This window comes from Eleutherodactylus coqui, chromosome 6 (assembly GCF_035609145.1).
Source record: "Eleutherodactylus coqui strain aEleCoq1 chromosome 6, aEleCoq1.hap1, whole genome shotgun sequence".
NCBI lineage: Eukaryota > Metazoa > Chordata > Amphibia > Anura > Eleutherodactylidae > Eleutherodactylus > Eleutherodactylus coqui.
In genome coordinates, this window is record NC_089842.1 from 127,369,677 (window position 1) to 127,386,946 (window position 17,270).

The 17,270-nt window shown below is 43.9% G+C and overlaps 1 protein-coding gene across 2 annotated transcripts in view; it reads left to right on the forward strand.

Moving 5' to 3' along the window:
- EML5 (EMAP like 5) overlaps positions 1–17,270 on the forward strand; it is a 119,163-nt gene that overhangs the window by 94,093 nt on the left and 7,800 nt on the right. The window contains exons 19-33 of one of the 2 annotated variants that reach the window (XM_066607581.1): positions 379–490; positions 2,079–2,206; positions 3,887–4,028; positions 4,450–4,602; positions 4,678–4,809; positions 5,291–5,379; positions 5,561–5,737; positions 6,905–7,106; positions 7,418–7,544; positions 12,524–12,538; positions 14,419–14,497; positions 14,599–14,728; positions 14,810–14,908; positions 16,590–16,610; positions 16,797–16,970. In XM_066607581.1, the coding sequence (XP_066463678.1) occupies positions 379–490; positions 2,079–2,206; positions 3,887–4,028; positions 4,450–4,602; positions 4,678–4,809; positions 5,291–5,379; positions 5,561–5,737; positions 6,905–7,106; positions 7,418–7,544; positions 12,524–12,538; positions 14,419–14,497; positions 14,599–14,728; positions 14,810–14,908; positions 16,590–16,610; positions 16,797–16,970 (1,780 nt within the window). The remainder of the gene's footprint in view (positions 1–378; positions 491–2,078; positions 2,207–3,886; positions 4,029–4,449; positions 4,603–4,677; positions 4,810–5,290; positions 5,380–5,560; positions 5,738–6,904; positions 7,107–7,417; positions 7,545–12,523; positions 12,539–14,418; positions 14,498–14,598; positions 14,729–14,809; positions 14,909–16,589; positions 16,611–16,796; positions 16,971–17,270) is intronic. The other variant, XM_066607582.1, reaches the window with a different exon arrangement.

Here is a 17,270-nt window from a genome sequence, read left to right on the forward strand (position 1 = left end):
AAATAAACTTTAGCATTGTGAAATTAAAAATTCTGCAACTTTCTAATATAGTTTCCGTTTCTCATGATTTTCAAGATCTTTGCTTGCTGCTAGTGAATGGGGATATTCTTGTTTATGTCCAGAGGCTGAACACCAGAACAGACCTAATGCTTCTCACTGCCGAGTTTGTCACTGTGTACTAGTGTAGACAATCCTTTGTTAGATAAGCAGTGCAGCACAAACCTCTCGCTGTAAAGGATGTGAATGCTGACTTCTCATGTACAGATTGGCGGTATACTGCAGCAGGTCTGATCGTTAGACTGCAGATCGCTCCAGCAAATTCACGGTAGTACTGCGGTATTCATGGGATAGAACTAAGTACAATGTTTTTTATCCCAGGGCTTTGTGACCGGTGGAAAGGATGGAGTGGTGGCACTCTGGGATGATTCCTTTGAACGATGCCTCAAAACCTACGCAATCAAGAGGTCTGCACTGGCTCCAGGCTCTAAAGGTGATGAGATTGCTGTGCACATCATAATTGTGCTGTAGTGGACAGTACTAAGCACAACCACTACACTGTGGGCACTGCACTGTGCACAATGATCGCAGTGCACATCAAAACTGCTCAATGGGTGCTGCGCTGCACACACTGAATGCTCTGTGGGCGCTTCGCTGCACACACTGACTGCTCCGTGGGCGCTTCGCTCCACACACTGACTGCTCCGTGGGCGCTTCGCTGCACACACTGACTGCTCCGTGGGCGCTTCGCTCCACACACTGACTGCTCCGTGGGCGCTTCGCTCCACACACTGACTGCTCCGTGGGCGCTTCGCTGCACACACTGACTGCTCCGTGGGCGCTTCGCTGCACACACTGACTGCTCCGTGGGCGCTTCGCTGCACACACTGACTGCTCCGTGGGCGCTTCGCTGCACACACTGACTGCTCCGTGGGCGCTTCGCTGCACACACTGACTGCTCCGTGGGCGCTTCGCTGCACACACTGACTGCTCCGTGGGCGCTTCGCTGCACACACTGACTGCTCCGTGGGCGCTTCACTGCTGTGTGCATCATATGCTGCATTTTAGTGCACTGCACTCAGCTCAATAACCACACTATAGGGTCTGCACTGGGTACCACAGGCACCCTGCACACACCATTACTGTCCTGTAGTACATTGTCTTGAGCACTGCACACCATGATCACTGTGCACAAAACTGCACTTTGGTGCACTGTACTAAATGCAATGACAACACTGTTGGCACTGCACACAATGGCAGCACTGTGGACCATAGCCGCAGTGCCAGTTCTGAACGGTTTACTACAGTCGAACCATAGGCACTATGCTGTACACCATGGCCGTATCACAGGCACTGAAAAGTACAACTTGTGCCACAGTGCAAACTTTGATTGCTACGCACATCATAACTGCACTAAGAGCCATAGCCACACTGCAGACTATACACTAAATACCATGGTTGAACCGCAAGAGATGTACTGCAGATCAGGGCCACACTGCAGGCACGGCACTGCACACCATGGATACATTGCACACCCTGACCACTGTGAACATCATAACTGCACTGGGTGCAGTGACCACAAGGAAGGCACTGCACACTATGGCTGCACAGGCATTACCTTGCATATCATGACTGCACTGCACACCATATTCACTGTGCACATCATTACTGCACTGAGTGCAATGACCACACTGTTAAAACTGAATTGCACACCATGCCCATACTGCTGGCACTACAATGCACACTGTCACCACACAGCATACCATAATCACTATGCACATCATAGCTACACTGTGGGCGCTGCATATATCCATAGTGTCCGCACTATAGGCACAGCACTGTAGACAATAACAACACTATAGGCACTGCATACAATGTAGACCCCACATTGTACTCCTTGACTGCATTGCACTTACTGACCACCGTATAGACCACACTATGCTAGTGCAAGACAGTGAACAAAATGACACTGCGCAGCACATACTGACTACTGCTAGGCACATGCTGATCGGGTTCCTGTCCTAATGACTGAGATGACTACATCCTGATCGCACACTGACCCCTGTATGTGACTATAACAGGGCTTCTCCTGGAAGACAATCCTTCCATACGTGCCATATCTCTGGGACATGGCCATATCCTGGTGGGAACGAAGAATGGGGAAATCCTGGAGGTTGATAAGAGTGGACCAGTCACCCTACTTGTCCAGGTAACTGTATGCAACGTTCATCTCTATGTTTGCAGCTTTCCCCTAATACTCCAAGCTGCTGTTGACGCTATCATGATGAGTGTGTTTTATCTCTGTCCAGCGGGATACAGTAATGTAAATTAGAACAAAAACACTTGGACCATAATCCAATGCATCTCAAAGGAGATGACCAGGCTGCTCACCTCAGTCTCTGCCCTTATGGTAATTGGAATGAGCTTTCCATATTCTGACTTCTAGCTTTTAGATACAGCAGAATGTAAATGTAAAGGATGGAGGAAAGACAGAGAAGCAGGAGGTAGCTTTTAGTCAGACTGCACTAAAGAGTGTATGACATGCTCAAAAAGGTAGTTTCACATACAAGGCCTTTTTGAAACCTGCCACTGCAGTTTTAGATGCAGTTTTTTCTTTTAGCCAAAGCCAGAAAGAGATCCAGCAGGAAGGAAAAGTATTAAGTCATTCCTTTATATTTCCGATTCCTTCTGGTTTGGCTCAAAACCCGCCATGAAAAGTGCTGTGTGTGAAATTACCAAGTAATCTTGTAGATATGATACCTTTTAATGGCTACCAAAATACATGATGCTATTGCGAGCTTTTGAACCTCTCAGGGTCCTTCCTCAGGCATAATAAAATAGATCCAAAGAGGCATGCATATATATACACACATACTTATGACAAGGCACAGACATGGATATGATTAATTTGCACTTGAAAGGATACTACAACAGTATGGGTAGAGAAATAAAAACATACTTAAAAAGTCCTCTGATAAAGATGTGAAGGTTTTATGGTCTCTGAATTAGTGTTAGGAGGTCACCAGGCCAGCAGTGTTATCTGTGCTATTGGTGTCTCATACTTCCCATTCACACATGAATCCTCTTGAACAATTTAATCCTCTATTGTAAGTGTCAAACGTTGTTATAAGGTTGTACTCCCAAATTCTTCTGTGGCTTTATGATGTGAAATTGCTTTTAAGTATAATAATTTTCATGTGTTCTATGTTGTGTCCGTGACTAGAAAAGTGCTCGGCCACAGGTAATCCTGTCTTTCACAAAGTCACAGAAGAATTTGGGAGTACAAACTTATAACAACGATTAACACTTACAACAGAGGGTTAAATTCATGTGTGAATGGGAAGTATGAGACATCAATAGCACAGATAACACTGCTTGCCTGGTGACCCCCTAACACTAATTCAGAGCCTTAAAAAAACTTAACATATTTATCATCGGACTTTTTAAGCATGTTTTTATTTCTCTTCTCCTCCTGTTGTAGTATCCTTTCAAGTGCAAATTACTCACATCCATGTCTATGCCTTGTCATAAGTATGTGTGTGTGTATAATATATATATATGCATGCCTCTTCGGATCTATTTCATTATGCCTGAGGAAGGACCCTGAGAGGTTCGCAAGCTTGCTATAACATGATGTATTTTTGTTAGCCATTAAAAGGTATCATTTCTACAAGATTACTTTGTTTCTCTCACTGAGAACAATCACATTTTGCTCCACTTGCTAACACGGTACTAAACTTTTTTCATTATATATGAAATTACCCTAATACTATACTATCTGCCCAGTGACTTCTGTTATCCACCACCTTTTGCCCCTGGGTGTTATCTGATGGGTAACAACCCTCTCCTTGACTCTGTGTTTCTTAATCGATCTTCTTGAACTCTCCAGGGACACATGGAAGGAGAGGTCTGGGGTCTGGCTACTCACCCCCATTTACCAATCTGTGCCACTGTGAGCGACGACAAGACGCTGCGCATCTGGGACCTGTCACCTAGTCACTGCATGCTGGCCGTGCGTAAACTGAAGAAGGGTAAGAAGATGTGACCACCCTCCTTAATAATGGGTGTATGTCTGAGTAGTGTACAGGATTTCAGGACTTCCTCTTTCCAGCCACTTTATAATATCTGGGAAATGCACTATTCACAATTCCCCAATTTACACACTGCCTTGAGGGTCTTCAGTTTTAATGCATGTCTATGGACATAACATTGAAAGCATTTTCTTTTCATTTAACTTCTCCCATGATGGAACAGCTAAACAGAAACAAAAAGGCTAGTGGGAACTTCACCATACACTGTCACAAGGCTTTAGATCTGAAGTCTCTGAATGCAACATGAATGCTCACATTTACTGACAGCAAGCAGAGATTTTGAAAATGATGAGGAATTGAAACACAAACTGTGTTACAAAGTTGCATAATGATGGAGGATCTGATGGCTGTACTCCCCCAGGTGGCCGCTGCTGTTCGTTCTCCCCTGATGGCAAGGCTTTAGCTGTGGGTCTCAATGATGGAAGCTTCCTGATTGTGAATGCGGACACACTCGAAGACTTGGTGTCGTTTCATCACAGAAAGGATGTTATCTCAGATATCCGCTTTTCCCCAGGTAAGTTGATGATTGGTTGATCTGAAGCGCCCCCTGTTGTCTCCATGGATGACGTGATTTTCTGTTCTGTTTCAGGCACAGGGAAATACTTAGCGGTCGCCTCCTACGACAACTTTGTGGATATCTATAATGTGATGAGCAGTAAACGGGTTGGAGTGTGCAAGGGATCATCTAGTTACATCACCCACCTGGACTGGGACATGAGGGGTGAGTGCGAGGCTTCATACCCATCACTTCTGAACAACATTTTATGATGCTTGCTTGACTTGTACTGATCTTTAGTTATAGCATGTCTCTAGTTACAGCCAAAGCTGCATCCACGATCACTTGAGTGCAGTGCATTCTGGGAGCTCAGAAGAGAGACAGATAAGTCACATGTGAATACAATTGTGGTTGTGATGAGACATGCTGCAACTCAAGATCAGGATATGTGAAGCAGATATTCTGCTCACTTCCAGCTATATGTCAAGCTGTAGTTCCTCACATCTCTCTGCTGCCTCCTGCTGGTTCAGTGTCTTTACTGTGGTGCATTATAGGAAATGTAATGCTTTCATCAGACATCGTACAGTTCACTGATGCTTGTTGTATATTATGTAATGGAAATGTAATTCAACGTGAAGATCTCCGCAAGGGACGGGGTCTCAGTGGCGCCCCCTTGTGCTCAGTCAGTTCTTGGTGTTCTTCTCAGGTAAACTTCTGCAGCTGAACACTGGTGCTAAGGAGCAACTGTTTTTTGAGGCCCCACGAGGGAAAAGACAAATGATTCCAGTTCATGAGGTAAGATGCCAGGGGTTACATGGATTATCATACGTGTCTGCAGTATCGGGGAGCTTCTGGTAGTCTCTGGCTTGTTATAAGTTCTGCTTTCCCAGGAACTGATGACGTCTTGCTGCCATCTGTTGCTGTCGGATCACAGGGCGCCAGCAGCTCCCTGTATACTGAGATTTCTATTTCTCAGGTAGAAAAAATTTCCTGGTCGTCTTGGACAAGTGTTTTGGGTCCGAGCTGTGAAGGCATCGGGCCGGTGATTGGGGAGGTCAGCGACGTGACGACCACCTCCCTCAGCAACGATGGCAAAATCCTAGCCACCGGGGACGACTTTGGATTTGTGAAGCTTTTTCGGTATCCAGTTAAAGTAAGAATCATCGTTTGGGAATGAAAGCTGTAGAAATCCTATTGTCAGTGCTAGTGTCGTGCAAGGGGCATCCCGATGTAGCAGAGCTGCAGTTAGAATTTCACTGCTTCTCATAACTTTATCGGATAAACAGACAAATGTTCATCCGCGTGATAATTAGACCGTGTGAAGATAGCGGTGTTACCTAGAGTGCAATGTAACACCACAGATAACACACAGCGATAACTCTCTCAGTACAAATAATGTAGTAGATGTTACCTGCAGTCCTATGTAACACCACAGATAACACACAGCGATAACTCAGTACAGATAATGTAGTAGATGTTACCTGCAGTCCTATGTAACACCATTGATGACCTATAATGATAACTATCTGAATAGAGATAATGTAGTAGATGTTACCTGCAGTCCTATATAATCCCATAGATAACATATAATAGCTATCTGAATACATATAATGCAGTAGATGTTACTTGCAGTCCCACGTAACACCACAGATAACACATAGCGATAACTCAGTACAGATAATGTAGTAGATGTTACCTGCAGTCCTATGTAACACCACTGATGACATATAATGATAACTATCTGAATAGAGATAATGTAGTAGATGTTACCTGCAGTCCTATGTAACACCACAGATAACACACAGCGATAACTCTCTTAGTACAGATAATGTAGTAAATGTTACCTGCAGTCCTATATAACCCCATAGATAACATATAATAGCTATCTAAATACAGATAATGCAGTGGATGTTACTTGCAGTCCCACGTAACACCACAGATAACACACAGCGATAACTCAGTACAGATAATGTAGTAGATGTTACCTGCAGTCCTATGTAACACCACTGATTACATATAATAACTATCTGAAGAGATATAATGTAGTAGATGAAACCTGCAGTCCTATGTAACACCACAGATAACACACACAGTGATACACTGTAATGCAGATAATGCAGTAGATGTAACCTGCAGTCGTATGAAGCACCACATACAAAACATGGTAATATCTGTGTACAGATAATGTAGTAGATGTTACCTGCAGTCCCATGTAACCCCACACATAACATATGGCAATGTCACAAACAGGACTCTGCTACATCTTTGTATAACTATCTGTATCTTGGTGACTGTGTATTTTACTTTGTATATTCCTCAGGGAAAGTTTGGGAAATTTAAGAGATACATTGCTCACAGTTCTCATGTCACCAACGTCCGCTGGATCCATGATGACAGCCTCCTGGTCACTGTTGGGGGGCCGGACACCTCCCTTATGCTGTGGACTCATGAAGTGGAAGGACACCGAGAGATGAGGCAGTGTGACAGCGAGGAGTCTGACATTGACTCGGAGGAGGATGGAGGTACGGGAGGTAGTAGGTGTTGGATGGGTGCAGGGAAGGCAAAATTAAGCTACTGTTCTGGAGTTGTCCTATTTAGTCAAATTGTTAGAAATTCTGTTTCTGGGAAAGCTGGGTGATGACCAATATGGCTGCCATTACAGCTCTCATAGGAGTTGTCACCAAGCTTTTGCGAAAGCCCTGTTCCACATAACCAGGCACATTTGCCCTTCAGGAGCCTGGAATAGTTGGGTACCACTGTGAAATAGGTTTTGTAGAGCCATCCTGTGGTTGTATGAGGACATAGTGACCATTGTCATCACTTTTACGCCCAGGTTATGACAGTGATGTAACGAAGGAAAACGAGATGACGTACACCATCAAAGCCTTATCCACCAACATCCGGCCAACAGCGGGAATCAAACCTCACCTGCAGCAGAAGGAGTTGTCCCTGGACGAGAGGTAACACATCAGACCCTGCACCAAGCAGCTCTGAGGATACGGAACTCATATCTGCGTCTTGACAACCCCACCAGTCCCAGCCAGTATGTAAAGGCAATCTGTCAGCACAGAATACCTTCCCCGCTGCTCCCAGTCATCAGCGCTCAAACCTGCTGCTGAATGCATCCAGGAGTGTGCTAAGTAGTCCTCCCATTCTTTCGACACTTTTCAAAAACTATGGACATAGCTTAGCATAAGGGGCAGAAGCTCCTGCTTCATTGGAAGCTACTCCAGAAAATAAGCTGGTGTAGATTTGCCTTTCTGAGTGGAACATAACTGGTCAAAAGGTGCACCAAATTTATAAAGAGACATTAAGAAATTTGGTGCATTTTACTCCAATGCACTTTGAGGGAAGCCCATCTTAGTAAATTTCCACCAAAATCCATTAGAGAGTTGCAGAACTCTTCAGTGATGGCACTTTATGTACAGAAAACTGAACATGGACCGCAGGAAGCAGATACCCTCCCCTCACCCCCCCCCCCCCCCTTCATGTATAATGAGCCCCTCCTCCCTTCTTTCTGTGAAATGGGTCCCCCATCCCAGGTTGTACATATAACACAAAAAGTACAGATACAACTGATTGGAGAAGTGTGCACGTGTGTTAAAAAACATAACTGGTTGTCAAAGAAAGCAACACAATAGAAAAGTGTGCATTCTCACAAAATGTATCAAAACTTTACCATGCAAAACAAGGAAAAGGCGCATCAATAGAAACAACTGAAGGGACTGTGTTCACAAAACATTTTTCATTTTTTTAATCATTTTTTTTTCTGATTGTAGATTTTTTTTTATTCTGCTGTCTGTACATGACTATGTGTGGCCACCATGTTTCCTGAGCTGCATTTAGCAGCACTAAGAGAATTTAAAGGGGTGCTGTCATTAAAATTCTATACTCACATATTCCTCCCCCGTCAGTCTCCTTACCAGATCTTCTCCTCCTCGATCTTCTCCTGTCTCCTGCAGTCCCGGGATTTCGCGCAGGTGCAGAAGAGAAGTGCCCTCTGACAGGAGTCAAGACGGGCCGCCTCTCCACTGCGCACGCGCGAAAACCTTGCAGTTCAGCCAGGACGGACGGGCCGCCCACAGCAAGCACTGCTTGTGACGTGGAGCCCGTCTGTTCATCTCGGAAGTGGCTGACGGACGGAGCAGAGCAGGAAGTGGTCATTTTGACCGCTCCAGCTCTGCTTCAAGAAGACACAGAGGAAGATGCCGGATGGAGGGGACATGCCTGACGATCGGTCCTGGCCAGGAAAGGTAAGTAAAAAATTGTTTTGGGTCATGTCAGAACCCCTTTAGGGAAATCCCTTGCAACAGTCTCATGGGCCGTTCACACAATTGATCATATTGTTGTTCCGTCAGCATTACTGCCCCAGATTGTTTTAGCTAAAATAGATCCTTGTACTTGGTCTGACCACGATCCAATTATAATATGGTTCAGAAATCTTTGGTTAAAACCAGATAAGTTTCAAGGGAGATTAAATGACTCCCTCCTGACTAATCCCCTTCTTTTTTATAGTGGAGTTGAAGAAGGAAGTACAAAATTACTTAGAAAATTGTTCAAACGAGCGAAAGTGAGTGACAGTTGTTGGGGCTAAACACGAGCCGACTACTGAACGATCAACAAGAATCGATCGCTTTTTGCTCGTTGCTCGTTTTCTGCAGGCATAAAAATCTCCGTTGGTTCGTTCACTTATCGTTCGGTCTAAACAGCGCTTCTTCAGACTTTTACACTCGCTTGTATAGTGAATATGAAAGACTGAAGAATGCTGAACCATGTTTGTTTGAACGAGCCAACGATGTATCTGCTGTCTAAACCGGCTGCACAGAGCGAACGAGCTATCGGTGACATCACTCATTCATTCGCTTGTTCAAACGAGAATCGGATCATCTAAAAAGACCCACACGCTCCTTACAAAGCAACAAGAATTAACCGTAGAGATGAGCGAGCATACTCATTAAGGCGATTTACTCGAAAGAGCATCGCCTTTTTCGAGTATCTGCTGTCTCGCCCCTGAAGATTCGGGGGGGCGCAGGGGTGAGCGGGGGGTTGCCGAGGGAATCGGGAGGGAGAGAGATTTCTCTCACTCTCCACCCCACTCCCCTCCGCCTCCCCGCATCGCCCCCCGCAGCCCCCCCGAATCGTCAGGGACGAGCCAGCAGGTACTCGAAAAAGGCGATGCTCTCTCGAGTAAATCGCCTTAACGCGTATGCTCGCTCATCTCTAATTAATCGCTCTTCTCAGTGCAGATTTCGATGTGGAATTGATGGCAGACTTCTGCCATTTTCATTATACCTCAAAATCCACACATTAGCGATGCGGATTTTGGTGCTGAATATTCTGCAAGAACGCAAATTCTACAACATTCTGCCCATGAAAGCGCTTTAATGGTTTCATCCCCTTTACCGACTTTTCCAAACCTATTTCACTTAATGCAGAGATATGCTGAAGTATCTGTTTTTTTTACTAAATACTACAAAGTCGGAAGCTTTAAATGTAAACATACATCAAAGAGTTATTAAGCTTCTTCAGTTAAACTTTGATTTTAAGTGGCAGCCTGATAATCTGCCTTACCTCAGGGTGAAATTGACTCCCTCTGTATTAACTCTCTATGGGCCTGGTTACCCTCCCTTGTTTATTAAAACGATACAAGAGGATTTGAGAAGATGGTGTAATCTAATGATTCTATGGTTGGGTCGTACAGCTACAATCAAAAGGAATGTTTTACCACTTTATGCTTTATGCCTTTCAAACTCTCCTAATAAACGTCCCTAATGATACCTTAAAAATATTCAGCAGGAGCTTTTAAAATTTCTTTGGGGTTCGAGGGGAAAGCGGAACGAGGGCAAAGACTATGTATGTATTACGTATTCAAGGGTGGCTTGGGTCTGCCACAAATGAGGATCAAGCTGCCAGATTGTCTCAGATTTCAGAAATCTTTTTACATACTCAAGTACCATTAAGGAGAGACATTAACTTGTTGAAATCACCCTATTGATGTTTATGCATGTATTCCCTCTAGGAGTAGAGCAGCCATTATGTGTCCGACACTTTCACAATCATCAGCTATAGGGGATAGACTTAAAGCTAAATTTGCCTTGCAATCGATCCATAGACTGGCTGCACCAATTTTCTTCAATTCCCAATTTTCCTCCAGGCCTATCTCTTTCACAATTCAAGTGGTGGCCCAATAAAGGTTCATTAAGAATAGGTGATTTAATTGATAGATTAGGAGTTGAGAACTTTTCTCTTTTTTTGTACTTTTCACAAACTACCAGATTCAGAACTATCTGAATTTTATCAAATTACATCATTTATTAAGAACATAGTAGTGCTGCTATTACACAAAGAACTCAGTTTGAAATAATATATTTAAATTCAACCGCTACTTCAAGTGTTAATTCAACCCTTTATAAAGTGTTATCTGCATCCCCCAATAAACTACCATATATGATTAAATTGGAATCAGATGTTTGGAAATCCATAGAATTAAAAAGTTGGACATGTATAAGTCAAAACATAGCTAACCTCTCTTTTAACACCTCATTGGAGGAAGCTGGATAGAAGGTTTTGCTTAGGGTGCATTCACATGGACGTATATCGGCTCGGTTTTCACACCGAGCCGATATACGGTGTCCTCATCTGAAGGGGGGGGGTGAGGATGGAAGAGCCAGGAGCAGGAACTGAGCTCCCGCCCCCTCTCTGCCTCCTCTCCGCCCCTCTGCACTATTTGCAATGGGGAGAGGCGGAATGAAGGTGGGGCTAATTCTTGCCCCTTAGCCCCGCCCCGTCCCACCTCCTCTCATTGCAAATAGTGCAGAGGGGCGGAGAGGAGGCAGACAGGGGGCAGGAGCTCAGTTCCTGCTCCTGGCTCTTCCATCCTCCCCGCCCCTGCACACGAGGACAATGTATATCGGCTCGGCGTGAAAACCGAGCCGATATACGTTCGTGTGAATGCAGCCTTAGATGGTATATGGTACCTGCAAGATTGTCCTGCATTTATTCAGATGTGTTGCCGCAGTGTTTTAGAGGATGTGGTCAGTTGGTACAATGTATCATATATGGTGGGAATGCTCAAAACTATGAAGGTTTTGGAATCAAATATATCCTTTAGTTAATTTGATCACAAACATGAATCTTTTGGAAGATCCTACACAGGCATTATTAAATGCGCCAATCCCAAGTATTGTCAAAAACACCAGAAAATTACTTTATTTCTTGGGCTGTCAGAATAGCAATTGCGCGCAGATCGAAATTGAGCACGATATTTGAATTGGTTAAAAACAAATTAAATTGGATGATGATCAACGATTGATTGTCTAATATACTGAATGACTCAATCCCCAAATTAATGCAGTCTGGCAACCTTGGCTTTTATATATAAGTAACTGATACCTTGTAGGGTTTATGAACTTAAAAGCATGATGATAGAACATAATGCCCCTCCTACACCCACCCTGTTCTTTCCTTTGTTTGTCTTGTTTACTCTCTTTTGTTTCATGTTTATTATAGAAGTATATTCTTTATAATATCATGTAGGGAATATCACAGGATATCAGTAAAATGTTAAATTCTTCTTGTTTCTATGTAATATAAAGCACATATGTGTTATTTTAAAAATGCTAATAAAAATATTGAGGGGGAAAAAAGCAAAAATTCCCCAAAATTCTTAAAAAATGTGTTAAACACAAAAATGTGATTTATATAATAGTCATTTTTGATGACACATTCCCTTTAGCAATTGACAAAGACCTGAAGGGCTTCTTTCTATAGTTTGTGCAAACTTACCTGTTGTGTTGCTTTCCTTACTATCACTTGTGGTAACAATATCTATAGCAGCAGATCCGTCTTCTTATTTTTCTGTGATTCTTTATTTTGTGTGTGTTTTGCTGAACACCTAAATCACTGATGTTTCTCTTCTTCTGTTCTCGCTTCTTTAAAGGCAGGGAGTAGTCCGGTAAGTGAGCTCTCCGCACCTCAGTCTATGATGGTCTTATGGGGGGGGGGGGGTAATAATGTGTCGGGTTCTTTCATTTCTTGTTGGGATCTTTCATTTCTTGTTGGGATCTTTCAATTCTTGCTGCTATCTCTCACTGATCTCCACCTGAAACCTATAATGCTGTGTTCTTTTGGCCATACTTGCAGCTGACCTCTGTATCGGTTGCTGCACAAGTGACAACTAGGTTGTGTTCACATCTGTGCTAGAGGCTCCTCTTGTAGCATTAATTGGTGAACGAAAAAGTCCTGCATGCAGAAGTTTCTCAACTGGTAACAGATGGCCAAACACAAACAGAATGGACCACATTATAGTCATTGGGGTCTTTTCGGCGCCATTCAGTTCCATCATAAAATGTATCCATTCAGTCAGGGTATTCCCTCTTCCAGCTCCCATAATAGAGCCGGAAAACTGAATCCCCTAACGCAGGTGTGAACACAGCTTATAGGTCAGTTACATTCAAAAGTGCATTTACAATTCTGCTGATGGACACTTTGCAGACAATACATCCACATAAGCTGCTTAAGTCAGATCCTGTAATATGAAAGCTCCCACAGTGCACCCAAAGCATAGGAGCTGCGTACACCCAACAGTATTTGATTTATATCTTTTGCATTGGACCAGTACAAATGGTTGCAATAGTCTACACCCTCTAAACACGTTTGATCCATCTTAGATGACATTCCTTTTCAGAGTTTTGTCCGGGACTAGAAAAAAAGATCTGCTATGTTTCCAGAACTAGCGCCACCTCTGTCTTTGGGCTGTGTCTAAGACCGCAGGTTACAGATACAGCGCTTGCACGCTAATTTTGTGTACTTAACGCGCTGAATGATCGCTCATCGCTTTGCGCGGCCATTCACAGTAATGATTATCAAGCTGTGCAAATGACATAGACTTGCTACACTAACAGCGTAGTGCGCCATTAAATTCTACTTTTAAAGTTCCGCATCTGTAGCTCCATTCACTTAAATGGGGAGGAGATGCAATACTGAAAGGAAAAACTACAGATCTTTTTCCTAGTGCTGGACAAAGGCTTTTAAATGCACATTTCTTGCCACCCTTATAAGTTCAGCAGATGTTCCTCTACTTGTACGGTATTTCTGCCATCCCTCATCTCTGGGCTTATTTACATTTTCTATTCTCCAAAATGCCATGGGAATGTAAAGAAATCTGTGTCTTCGCCCACACTATGGCACACTGACAGCTGTAAATCTGGGTTCTCTATACATTGGACATGTTCTCAGCAGTAATTTACTCACAGACATATGGGGAGCTCTGCTCTTAAAGGGGACCTGACCTAAAATATGTTAACACATGTTCCTGTAGGCGATGATTCTATGTGTGTGTATTTACCATCACCAGTCGGATTTTTGGCTTTGGTATGGACCTTGTGCCTTTGTAACATTCCTGAGTGGAGCAAGTATTTGTTGCTGCAGGGATCAGATCTGACTTGTCTTCATATTTCTAGTCTCCGCCATTCACTGCCCTTGTGTGTGTAATTCTTATCTTTTTCTTACCTGCTGCTGTGTAGAGGTTCCAGGTAAATCTCCCGCTCTCAGTGTCCCTGCATCACCGCTCACCAAGTGTTACCACATCTGAGTGTCATCGGCGTACCAAACCCATCATCACTTTCCAGGCTATATTCATGACAAGTGCTGCCTCCTAGAGGACACTGAGGGGATCTGCAGACCTTTCCAGTCCATGCAGCTTACAGTCTGGTCCTGTATCATGCCTCATGGTCTGTGCCATGCCCCTTTCTCACTCTTGACCGCTGCAGATCTTTCTCTTGTATGAGATGAGTGACGGACCAGCCTTCTCTTATTCACAGTTCTCTATTTCAGACCTCCTGTTAGTAGAGCGTTACCGCATCCCGAGAAACTTCAGACCAACAACGTTGGGAAAAAGAAGAGACCCATTGAGGTATGCAAACGGCCTATCATTGGTTCATATCCAGTTTGGGAATTATCTGTACTCCCATCATCCATCACTATGACAATGATGGGCTGCTCGTTGCGTTGCAGGATCTGGTGCTGGAGCTGGTGTTTGGGTACCGGGGTAAAGACTGTCGGAATAATGTGCACTATCTGAATGACGGTGCTGATATCTTGTACCACGCTGCCTCTGTCGGGATCCTGTACAATGTCGCCACAGGTAATGTACAGACACAATGTTACTGACATCGCTGGATCCTCCACATGCGACATCTCCCTCATGTCATCTCTTGTTTTATAGGATCTCAAAGTTTTTACCAGGAACACACAGATGACATTTTGTGCCTCACGATCAACCAGCATCCAAAGTTTACCAACATAGTGGCAACTGGCCAAGTAGGTATGTTTGTACGTAAAGCCCAGACTAAGCACTACACCCCCATATGATGATGGCAACGCAGGGCAAAGAATTACAGATATTAATTGAGAAGCTTCCCAAAACATCTATAGATTGTTACTAAAAATGCAGAAGTGATTTACATGAACATCAAGCATTATTCATACCCTCTATTTCATCACGCAGCCACAGTTACATAATAGAATTCTGGCTGCCTGTAGCCTCCACTAGGGGGAGCTCACTGCCTACAGATATATACAGCTCTTACAGAACTCAATAATGCATATTAACAATAATGCTATATATGAATTACATGAACTTACACTCATTGGCAAAAAAAAGAATGCAGGAAGAAGTTGTTGGAATTTATTAAAACTTTATATGTTTGAATGTAATGATATATGTAAGTGATTACAATATTACAGTGAAAGGATCGGTTTATTGGGGAAAACGGTACAATTCAAAAGGAGGCTCTAGTACCTTGTTGGGCCATATCAGGCCTGGATACATGATGAGATACGGTCGGGCATGAAGGTATACAGACTTCATATGGTATCCTGCAGACCATTTTCCACAGATGTTGCAAATGGGCTTCTGGATGCTGCACACTTGTAGGTGGTTGAAATTGGCGTCCCAGCTGGTCCCATAAATGCTTGCTTGGTGATAAATCTGCCTACCGGGAAGGCACAGGAAGTGTGACAATGTTGTGGGGACATCCTTGTGACATCCTTGCTGTGTGCGGCCGAGCATTATCCTGCTGCCTCTTGGAAGCCGCCATGAGAGGAACACATGTGGCTGCAGGATGTCCTGAACATATCGCTGAGCTATTAATGTCCCACATATCACTACTAGGGGTAGCCGTTGGGTTAGTATGTTGCTCCATAGCTAAGGCAGGATTGAAGCGCTCACCATGAGGCCTCCATACTCGAACATGACCATTGTCGGCTCCCAAACACAACCTGGATTTTTTGCTAAAGACAGTGCAGTTTCACTCTATAGTAGTCCAGGTTTTTTGTTCACAACAGCACTGCAAATTAAGGCAATGGTATTGGGTGTTAATGGCAGTGACAACAAATTTCCTTCTGCCAAGAGTCTGGAAATGGTCCAGGCAGAGTTAAGAGTCTGTAATGAAGGTGGCACCTGTGTCTGGATAGTGGACCACGCAACTGTTGGATCTGCTCATGCTTGTCAGCAGATCGCCTGATCCTCTTGGTAGGTGGTCGGTCAGGACCGTTCGGAGCCTATTCACTGTGTGTGTGCACCCTCACCGAACCAATGCTCCCAGCACCTCCTAACAGCTTGGTCCGAACAGTCTAGATGGTGGGCAATCTGTCAAAATGACCATCCTGCTCCTCGCATTACAATTATGTGCTCTTCTCAAATTCTGTTAACTGGGCGAAATGTCTTAGAGGCGTCTAGTGGTGAACGATCTCTCAAAGAGAGGTACACTATAGAAAAACCAGCCTCTGAGAGCCACTGGGGTGAGACCCAGCGTCTAACTGTAATCATGTACATATCTGCCCGAGATGGAACTGCATGCTGAGTTTTGCAGCAATCTGACATTTCTCTCTGGGTGCTTTATTTTTGTCAATGAGTGTATAAGATGTAACCATTTCTATACTGATGCTGATGTTAATATTAAGTTAGCCTAATTACAGTAGACCTTTCTTTTCTGTAATTTCAGGCGATGCAGCAGACATGTCCGGTAAGTTGTGTTGTGTGTAAATGATACTGAATGAACTTCTCTGTTTCTTTTGGTTGTGCCTACATTGTATCTTTCTTTATACTGTATTGTATAGCATTGCTATGCTGACCAAGTCTTATTTCAGACCCTAGAATCTGTCTTGTCTGTTGTGTCAGCTGTGTCCTTTATTCCCTGCCCCAACTCCAGCCTCGGCCCCTTCCATACACGTGTGGGATGCAATGAGTAAGCAGACCCTCTCCGTACTCCGCTGCTATCACTCCAAGGGCGTGTGCTCCGTCAGTTTCAGTGCCACCGGAAAGCTGCTTCTGTCTGTGGGGCTGGACCCAGAACATACTGTCACCATCTGGAAATGGCAGGAAGGTATGGACCATAGATGAAGAAATGGGATGGGAGATAAATTACTGGGGGAGCATACATGTAATGTGGATTAATAAATGGGACTGGAGATGTTTGGAAGATTTGTGAAGTCATGGGGGATGAGCACTGTAGATAAATAGATGGAGAACTAATAATGGTTGAATAGGACACAGGATGGGTGAGTGAGGGAATAGTATACAGAGCATGTACTGGAGATGAGTTAAGAATAAGGTTCCAGAATGAATGCTACATTTCATGAGCATACTGCATGAATGAATAGTATAGGGGACAAGCACTCTGAAG